At 39.0% G+C, this 10,962-nt stretch overlaps 1 protein-coding gene across 1 annotated transcript; it reads right to left on the minus strand.

Moving 5' to 3' along the window:
• Positions 1–9,806: 9,806 nt before the first annotated feature.
• LOC142167197 (uncharacterized) lies at positions 9,807–10,745 on the minus strand. Its single transcript, XM_075227357.1, has one exon. The coding sequence runs from the start codon at positions 10,743–10,745 to the stop codon at positions 9,807–9,809; it is 939 nt and encodes a 312-aa protein (XP_075083458.1).
• Between the last annotated feature and the right edge of the window lie 217 nt (positions 10,746–10,962).

Here is a 10,962-nt window from a genome sequence, read left to right on the forward strand (position 1 = left end):
ATAGTCTCCATTTTGACTCATTGGCCAGATATGCACCATCCATAGTTGCTACTATGCGGGACAGAATTCACAGGTTTATAGCAGGGTTGGCCCCAAATTTAACCGAGGCATGTGCCACCTGCTGCATTGCAGGATAGTATGGATATCTCCCGGATTCAGGCATTCGCTCAGAATATAGAAAGGGGTAGGCGTCGACAGCAGGGTACAGAGAGGACTGAGTCAGGACAGCATAAGAGGATGAGGTTTGCCAGGTCTCAGGAGTAGCCTCAGGGCAGTTATAGGCCCCAATACTTTAAACGGCCACCTAGGCCTCTGCCACCTCAGCTATAGGGTTACAGGTATGACTGCTATACTCAGTCAGGACCAGGTGAAAGCTCCCGGGCATCGGGTTTGTGGCGACAGCGAGGTTCAAGACAGACAGCCATTTTCGTCGTGGTGTGACATCTGGGGTAGAGGACACTTGGGCCAATGCCGAGCCAGTTCCGATGCTTGTTATACATGTGGACGTCCGGGGCATATGATGCGAGATTGCCCAAATAGAGATTCTTGGGGTATGGCACAACCAGTGAATTAAACAACAGGATCATCTATGTCCGTGCATCCTTCAGGGCGCGAGTCTCAGTCTTCCGCTGGTAGAGGTAGAGGCAGAGGTAGAGGTTCCAGTTCAGGTGGTAACTAGAATCGTAGCTATGCTTTAGAGGGTCGATAGGACCAGGAGACGTTGTGACAGGTATGTTGACCATTTTCTCTCACGATGCTTATGCCTTGATAGACCCAGGATCTACTTTATCGTGTATTACCCCATTTGTCGCGGGGAAGTTTGGTATAGTACCTGAAATACTAAGTGATCCTTTTGAGGTATCTACACCGATCGGAGAATCGATTATTGCTAGACGGGTTTACCGAGGTTGTACGGTGTCAGTTTGTGGTCGTCAAACCTCAACCGACCTAGTTGAGCTAGAGATGTTGGATTTTGATGGTATCATGGGCATGGACTGGTTGGCAGCTTGCTATGCCACAGTTGATTGTCGAGCAAAGATAGCTAGATTTCATTTTCCGGGTGAGCTAGTCCTTAAATGGGTACTTAATACAGCGACACCCAGAGGTAGGTTTATTTCTTATCTGAAGGCGAGGAAGATGATTGCCAAAGGGTGCATTTATCATATTGTGTGAGTTAGAGATGCAGATGCTGAGATACCTACACTTCAGCCTATTCCAGTAGTCAAAGAGTACGCAGATGTATTCCTAGATGAACTTCCAAGTATTCCTCCAGAGCGAGAGATTGATTTTGGCATTGATTTGCTTCCGGGAACTCAACCAATATCCATCCCTTCGTATAGAATGGCACCTGCCGAATTGAAGAAGTTGAAGGAGCAGTTAAAAGATTTGCTGGAGAAAGGTTTCATCAGGCCCAGTACCTCACCTTGGGGTGCACCGGTACTGTTTGTACGAAAGAAAGACGGCTCGCTGAGGATGTGTATCGATCATAGGCAACAAAACAAGGTAACTATTAAGAATAAGTATCCACTTCCAAGGATCGATGACTTGTTTGATCAGTTGCAGGGGGCTAGATGCTTTTCAAAGATAGATTTGAAGTCGGGGTACCACCAGGTCAGAGTTCGGGAAAAAGATATTCCGAAGACAGCCTTCAGGACCCGATATGGCCACTTCGAGTTCCTTGTCATGTCCTTCGGGTTGACTAATGCACCTGCCATATTTATGGACTTGATGAATAGCCTATTCCGGCCATTTTTAGATCTGTTCGTGATAGTATTTATTGATGATATTCTGGTTTATTCACTTTCAGAGGATGAGCATGCGGACAACCTACGAGCGGTACTCCAAACCTCTGTGATAGTAAATTGTATGATAAGTTTTCTAAATGTGAGTTCTGGTTGAAGTCTGTAGCATTCTTAGGGCACATTGTATCCGATGGAGGTATAAAGGTAGACACTCAGAAGATTGAGGCTGTGAAATCCTGGCCTAGACCTACCACTCTGACAGAGGTTCGTAGCTTTCTAGGCTTAGCAGGATACTACCGGAGGTTCGTAAAGGGTTATCTTCCCTTTAGGAACCATTAACGTAGTTAACACAGAAAGAAGCTAAGTTTCAGTGGACAGAGGCTTGCGAGCAGAGTTTCCAGGAGCTTAAGAACAGGTTGACCTCAGCGCCAGTTCTAACACTTCCAGAGGGTCCAGATGGTTATGCCATGTATTGTGATGCCTCAGGTGTCGGGTGAGGATATGTCCTGATGTAACATGGGAAAGTAATTACGTATGCTTCAAGGCAAATAAGGAAGCACGAGCGGAATTATCCGACCCACGACCTCGAGTTAGCTACGGTTGTCCATGCACTTAAGATATGGCAGCATTATTTATATAGTGTTCATGTTGATGTATTCACAAATCATAAAAGCCTGCAATATATCCTCAAGCGAAAAGAGTTGAATTTGCGACAGAGGCGATGACTTGAGTTATTGAAAGATTACGATGTTAACATTCTCTACCATCCAGGGAAAGTTAATATTATAGCAGATGCCTTAAGTCGCCGATCTATGGGTAGCTTAGCACATGTAGAGGCCGAGAAAATACAATTAGTTAGAGAGATTCATCAATTGGCTTGTTTGGGGGTTCAGTTAGTAGACTCTAGCAATGGTAGAGTTATACTCCAAAATACTGCAAAATCATCTCTCAAAGCTGAGGTAAAAGAGAGGCAGTAAGAGGACCCAGAGTTGGTCAAGTTGAGAGAGCTAATTCCGCAGTAGAAGAAGTCATTGTTAGAGCTCAAGCGAGATGGGGTTCTTAGATACAGGGGTCGTTTGTGTGTTCTAGATGTGGCAGGGCTATGAGACAAGATTATGTCAGAGGCACATTATTTGTGGTACTCTATTCATCCTGGGTCGACGAAGATGTACCATGACATTAAGGATGTGTACTGGTGGAATGATATGAAGAAGAACATTGATGAGTTTGTCGCTCAGTGTCCTAGTTGCTAGCAGGTGAAGGTAGAGCACCAGAAACTCGGAGGGCTAATGCAGACTATAGAGATCCCGACGTGGAAATGGGAGGCGATAAACATGGACTTTGTCACGGGTTTACCTTGCTCTCATCGTAAGTTCGATTCCATATGGGTGATAATCGATAGGCTCATAAAATACCGGTATTTATTATATCTGACCGTGGGGCCCAGTTTATAGCACATTTTTGGAGGTCATTTTAGAGATCTCTCAGGACTCAGGTGAATCTCAGCACACCTTTTCATCCACAGACTGATGGACAAGCCGAGCGCACAATTCAGACACTCGAGGATATGTTACTAGCATGTGTGTTGGATTTTAAAAGAAGTTGGGATGAACATCTACCTCTTATCGAGTTTTCATATAATAACAGTTACCACTCCAGTATCCAAGATGGCTCCATACGAGGCTTTGTATGGGCGTAAGTGCAGATCTCCTATAGGGTGGTTTGATGTTGGAGAATCTGGGTTACATGGGCCAGACCTAGTTCAGCAGGCTGCAGAGAAAGTAAAACTTATCCATGAGTGACTGTTGACAGCCCAGAGTCACCAGAAGTCATATTCTGACGTGCGGCGATGAGACTTAGAGTTCGGGATTAATGACTGGGTATTCTTAAAGGTGTCACCTATGAAGGGCGTGATGAGGTTTGGAAAGAAAGGCAAGCTTAGCCCACAGTATATTGGGCCTTATAGGATCATTCAAAGAGGGGGCCAAGTAGTATATGAGTTAGAATTACCCTCAGAATTGGAGTCTGTCCATCCGGTGTTTCACGTATCAATGCTACGGAAGTGCATTGGCGATCCTACGCGAGTGGTGCCCACGGATGATGTACAGATTACGGAGGACTTGTCATACGAGGAAATTCCGGTTGCCATCCTAGACCGACAAATCCGCCAGCTATGGAATAAGGAAATATCCTACGTAAAGGTTTTATGGAGAAGCAAGAATGTGGAAGAGATGACGTGGGAAGCGGAGGAAGAAATGAAGTCTAAATACCCCCTACTATTTCAAAAAGAAGATATGGATCGAGGTGCGATACCTCAGCACAGCTCTATTCAGGCCGGTAGGTCATCAGGTAAGCTCTTATTTTTGACTTTCAGAATTTATAATAGACATCTGTGTGAGGACAAGTGTTGCTATTTATAGACATTGGCCATGTGTGGCATGTACAGTATGTTTTCTGGCTGCGTACGGGTTGGTTTTAGTCTAGTGTACGGAGGAGACTCTGGCAACATTTTCCCAAAGTATCTAAGAGTAAACATTCGAGGACGAATGTTTCTAAGGGGGGGAGGATGTTACATCTCGCCTTTTTCGTACATTAAAGTTTTTCTACAGATAATTGACGTAGACTCGGGGATGAGATTTTCTTGAGATTATAAGCATTATGCTATTTCAAACACATGATGAGTAAATTCGTGAAGGAGAGAAGGTAAGCAAATAGAAGAAAATGAGTTTCGTTGAAGTTTGACAATTTGGGGTAAAATACGGTCCAAGCTATAATACCCCGTATTTATGGACTAGTGTCATACAAGGTACCATATGACCATGATAGTATGATGTATAATGTGTATTAAAAATGAGTAGTATTTTAAGTAATTTGAGATAATTCTTAACTAAGTGGGTAATTGGTTAATTATCGGGTAACGGGATATTACCTAATTAACTAATAAGTTATGGGATAAGATTAAAACCACTCCCCCCCCCCCCCATCCCCACGTGGAAGCAAGCCACTACCAAAACATATGACTCTTAGTCATATTGGGATATGTGGCAACCAATTCAAAAATAAGCCTTGTAATTTAAAGAAAGCTACATATCTTTTAGCAATTAAAAGATACATATCTTTCAACATTTAGCAGAATAGACAAGGCTCTACATATGGGCAATCTGAAGCTAACGTAGAAGGCAATCTGAAGCTAACGTAGAAGGGTACGGATCTTCAATAATTCAAATAGAGATTTCATAGTATCTTAAGAAACATGAGATTTTGCAATTTTAAGGGAGTACGGTGTAATCCTTCTCAAGAATATCACACGGATTTTTCCCTACTCCATGTATATTAAGGCTAAGCCCTTCCTTCATTTTGGCATGATCACGTAAATACATGCATTTTCTAACGAGACATAAAGAGAAATTCATATTCCGGAATTTATGTATATTTTCCTAGTCTCGTAATTTAAAATATTCTCCTTATCGGGACTTCATATTCAATTGAGTATTGTTTTGTTCTAGTCAAGAGAGCAGAGAGCCTATATATGCAGTATTACAGTATTTTCATTACCATCGAGCTATAATCGATGGGCAGGCCCCTATTGGGCAACCTCTGATCAGATGGTAAGTTTTATACCGAGCCTACTGTGGCCGAGCGCCTATGAGCGAGCCCAGTTGGTCGAGATACAGAGCCTAGTCTTGCCGAGCGCCTATGAGCGAACCATGTAATTAAGGATTTGTGGATAATACTGAGCCTTATAAGGCCGACCACTTATTTTACTTACTATATTGAGAGAGTTGAGTCAGTATCACCATGTAAGTATACCTCCAGATCATCTTCGACTCCTAGTTACTTTCAGTTATTATATTATCAGTTCAGTTGTAGCTTTCAGTTATTTTATTGCCTTGCATACTCGGTACATTATTTCGTACTGACATCCCTTTTTCTAGGGACGCTGCATTTCATGCGTGCAGGTTCAGACAGACAGACGGGTAGACCTCCTCAGTAGGTGTTACCCAAGTTCAGCTTTATCTGTTAGCTCCACGTCCTTCGGAGTTGCCGGGTCTAGAAGTTTTGTGTACATCTTGTGTATATATGTATATAGGCTATGGGTAGGTCGGGGCCCTGTTCCGATCACAGTACATCCATCAGTAGAGGCTTGTAGACATATCCTGTCAGTTAGTGCAGTATGTTGGGCTTGTAGGCCCTGTATGTTTATTTTGTTGGCTTGTCAGCTATAGTAGTTATGACGGCCTTGCCGGCCTAACTTTATATTGACATTTATTCAGCGTTAGTTTCCATTCAGTTTTATATTTTGCCTCACAAATTATCTTGCAATGTGGCCCCTATCCAAAGTATGACATTATATGTCTAGAGTCCCTTAGTCGCAAGTTGGTACCCAAGGATAGATGAGGCACCGGGTGCCGGTCTTGCCCCCAGGCTCGGGGCGTGACAAAAATAGCTCCAACTTCTGCAACTTTTGATTTGAGTAAAGCATAAAATAACTTCTAGTCGTATAACAAACAAAAAATAAATAATTAAAACTTAAGACCTTGCATCATTTCAGCTTCTTGAGTGAAGGGAATGTCGTCTTCTATCGTATCAAAATCAGGAGGCATAAGATTATTACCACTATGTTCTAGCTTATTCTGCTTAGAAGCCCCTGAGTTGTAATTTTTAATCTCGCCAATCAAATTTATTTGCCAACATTTATTTTTTCAGAGCCCAAAGATCGAAAGCTTTGCCCTCGTCCCCTTGTTAAAGCCGCAGGTTGAATGTATGCATTATGTACATTTTTCAAAGTTGCTCCTGTTTCTGCAAATTTTGATTTATGTGAAACATAAAACCAATACCAGTCCAATAAGAAACAAAACAAAACAAAAAGTTATAACTTAAGAGACCTTGTATCGCTTCAGAGTTTTGAGCGAGGGGAGCATCCTCTTCCATCGAAGCGAAACCAGGGGGCACAAGATTATTAGTATGTGCAAGCTTATTCTGCTCAAAAGCTGTTGAATTGTGATTTTTACTTTTTTTCAATCAGAGTTCTCTTTCCAATACTTGTTTGTACAGAACCCAAAGATCCAAAGTTGTGTCCCATTCCCCTTGCTAAAGCACCAGGTTGAATATATGCATGATGTATATTCTTTGAAGTTGCTCCCATTTCAGACTTCTGAAATTTTGATGGATTCATGTCAACCTAAAATAAGATAAAAGTATAGAGTAACTGTTAGCTGAGAAAGATAAAAATCATTAAGATGAGTAATAAAATTATTTATCCACACAAAATTTCTCGTGCCAATATTACTGATAAAAGAATTAACTTGTGTTAGAATTAGAAAACATAGACAAAATACAACAAGGCTAAACTTGTAAAACCACATATTTAACAAGATATTGCAGCCATTTTCTTATAACAAAAACAGAAATCAATATTAGTTCCTGTCAAAAAGGGAAAAACTTTATAGCCAACTGCTGATGAAAGAACTTATCTGTGGTTAGAAAAACAAAGACAATATGCATGATACAATAAGGCTTCACTTGTAAAACCACAAAAGGAAAGCGAGAAGCAAGAGGCCTAAGGAAATAAATATTAACAACATGCATAATAAAGGTCAAAAACCTTCATCGGTTCTTTTCCTTTTCATTTGTGTAGAATTATCCAAATTCTCCAAATCCTCATCCTTTTCTTGCAAAATGTCAAAAGTATCACGAGGTAGAACTTTTCTTGTAACATGCCAGCCTTTATTTGAAGGATCGTCGACACAAAATACTTGTAATGCTTGGTTTGCTAATACAAATGGCTCATTAGTTTTCAACAATTGCTGACGGTTAACACTCACAAAGCCATATTCATCCATTTTAACTCCCTTTTCTTGGTCATACACATCAAACCACATACATCTAAACAAGATCACTCTTTTTCCTCCAATAAATTGCAATTCAAGAATCTCAGTAAGTTCTCCATAATAATTAATATTTTTGTTCTCTTCATCTGTCTTACCAACTACAACCACCCCGTAGTTTTGAGTTCTCAAACCCCTGTCATAGTCTTCCACATGAAACATATATTCATTAGTAATGTAACCTTTGAGACGTCTCACATATGGCAGGGGACCACGTGACAAAATGAGCAAATCTTCCATTTTCTTACTGTTATCACATTTGTACAATTCAACAATCTATCAAAATCAATTATATAATTTAATTAGCAAATAATATATAAATATTATGTTTTAAAAAATAACAATAGTATATAACTAGTACTAACCTTTTTTTTAAACCAGCTAATGAACTCCCTATTAGAATATTTTTGAGAGGTATCACCTAAAATTTGTGAAAACTCTCTACAAAAAATTAAAGAATAACATGTCATTTTAATTGAAATCATAGATAAAGTATAAGTGAATTATTATGTCGAGTCAATACTTACTCGAGAAATGGTTGAATTTTATCACAGTTCTTCAAAATATAAATATGTGCTTGCTCTAATTCATTTGGATTAAGTTTGTCTATTTTTCCAGCTCTTAATTCTTTTTCAGGTTGACAAAAAACTGTTAAACCTCCATCAGATTCAATAATATCACCATCATAATTCCGCTCAAGATGATTAAATTTTGTTTACATTGTATGCAAATACCTTGAACATAAAGTCAAACATTCAGTTGCCAAATATCCCTCCGCGATAGAACCTTCTCGACAAGCCCTATTACCAACTAAAGATTTCAAAAAGTATAGCCATCGCTCCACTAGATACATCCATCTATATTGAATAGGTCCAGCAATCATAGCCTCATTAGCTAAATGGATCGGCAAGTACACCATCACATCAAAAAATGAAGGAGGGAATACCTTTTCTAACTTGCACAGAGTTATAGGAATTTGAGCTGCTATCTGTTCTAACTCATCCATTCTTAAACATTTTGCTCCAAGCAAGTTGAAAAATAAAGATAACTCAATAAGAGGTTCACATACAGATTTGCAAAGCATACCGCGTATAGCAAGTGGAAGTAAATATTGTAGAAGAACATGACAATCATGACTTTTTAGGCCTGAAATTTTGCGATCTTTAGTGTTGACACACTGAGATATATTTGATGAATATCCATCCGGAACCTTTAAGTTCTTTAGGAATCTGAAAAATATATTCTTCTCTTCAGGAGATAACGTATAACATGCTGTCGGTAGCTCATATTTATCCCCATTTTTAATTGGATGCAATTCTTTCCTTATGTTCATTGCTTGCAAATCCAATCGATCTTTTATGGTATCTTTAGTTTTTCCTTTGACATTTAATATTGTCCCCAAAATATTGTCACATACATTTTTCTCGATATGCATCACATCTAACTTATGTCGCAACAATAGAGTTTTTCAATAGGGAAGATCAAAGAAAATACTCTTCTTATTCCAATTATCACCCCTACTCTCATGTAATATTTTAGTCTTCTTCTTTGGATCCTTTGTTAGTGGTAAACCATCTAAGTTAGCCACTTGATCAAGTATATCCTCACCCGATAAAATTTTGGGTGGTAGTCTTCGCTCCTTAGTGCCATCAAATGACTCTTTATCATTTCTCCATTTGTGATTAAGAGGAACAAAGCGTCTATGACCCATATAACATTGCTTTTTACCATTTTCTAACCTGATTGAGGATGTTTCTTTATTGCAACATGGGCAAGCTAATTTTTCTTTTGTACTCCATTCAGATAAATTTACATAGGCCGGAAAGTCATTAATGGTCCATAATAGAGCTGCATGCAATATAAAGTTATGTCTGGTTGACGCATCAAAGGTCTCCACTCCAGTTTCTCATAATTCCTTTAATTCATCCATCAAAGGCTGAAGATAAACATCAATTACATCTCCCGGACTTTCAGGACCAGGAATAAGCATCGATAAAATAAAATTCTCTTGCTTCATACATAGCCAAGGTGGTAAATTATAAGAAATAAGTACAACAGGCCAAATGCTGTATGGGGTTCTAGAACTTCCAAATGGTTGAAAACTATCACTAGCAAGTCCAAGTCGAACATTACGAGGTTCAGCGGCGAAAGACTGGTGAAGTTCATCAAACTTTTTTCATGCCATTGAGTCAGTTGGGTGCCTCATCATTCCATCATCAACTCTTTTTTCATGATGCCATGTCATTAAAGATGATATCTTTGAGGACATAAAAAATCTTTGGAGTCTTGGCTTTAAGGGAAAATAACATAAAATCTTGTGCGCTATCTTTTTCCCACTCTTAAATTTAGTTTCTCCACTATGTTTATCCTCTTTCCATCTAGATGCTCCACAAACTTTGCAAGATTCAAGAAACTTGTCATCCTTCCAATATAACATGCAATTATTCTTACATGCATCAATCTTCCTGTAAGAAAGTCCAAGATCCCGACTTATCTTCTTTGCCTCATAATATGAATCTGGCAAGTTTGATTCATCAGGCAATAGATCTTCCTTCAACATCTTCAACAACATTTTAAATGACTCATGACTCCAACGCCCAAAACTTTTGATATGAAGAAATTTAACCATAGTAGAAAGTTTAGAAACTTTTGAATTTTGGTACAATGGTTGCTCAAAATCCTTTGAAAGCCTATAGAATTTTTTTGCTTCAAGATTTGGTTTCTCCTCAAGAAAATCATCACCATCAATGTTTGTATTGTATGCATCAAAATCAGGGTATAAATCTCTTAGGATCCCATGTATTTCATCCTCACCATCAGCTTCTTCAATGTCATCATCTTCTACATCTTCTAAATTTGATTGTGGCTCACCTAACTTTTTCCCGTGATGATACCAAAAAGTATAATTTTGAATTATTTCATGTACTATTAAATATGACTTAACCATCTCACGTGTTCCCGAAGATGTATTACAACAGTTGATACATGGACAACGTATTAAACGCGCTTCACTTAATCTTGTAAAAGAAAAATCCAAAAAACTATCCACCCCAAGCTTGTAAGTCAATGTAACTATAAATCTGGAAAGTTCCATCCATTTCTTATCAGGTGCCATAATCTGGTGCATGTGTAATATATATGTATATATGATTAAAATAATGTATTAGCCAGAAGTAAATATTTATTCAACAAGCCAACAAATAAGCAAACACTTCAACTTGTATGTAGTACAAATGTATACTAAAGCAAAACCGATAATAATCATCGTATTGTCTTTTAAATGCCTAATTTAGATTGAAAAATCTAAAATAAAAGCAAACAGAGGTTATATA

Source organism: Nicotiana tabacum, chromosome 12 (assembly GCF_000715075.1).
Source record: "Nicotiana tabacum cultivar K326 chromosome 12, ASM71507v2, whole genome shotgun sequence".
Taxonomy (NCBI): Eukaryota; Viridiplantae; Streptophyta; class Magnoliopsida; order Solanales; family Solanaceae; genus Nicotiana; species Nicotiana tabacum.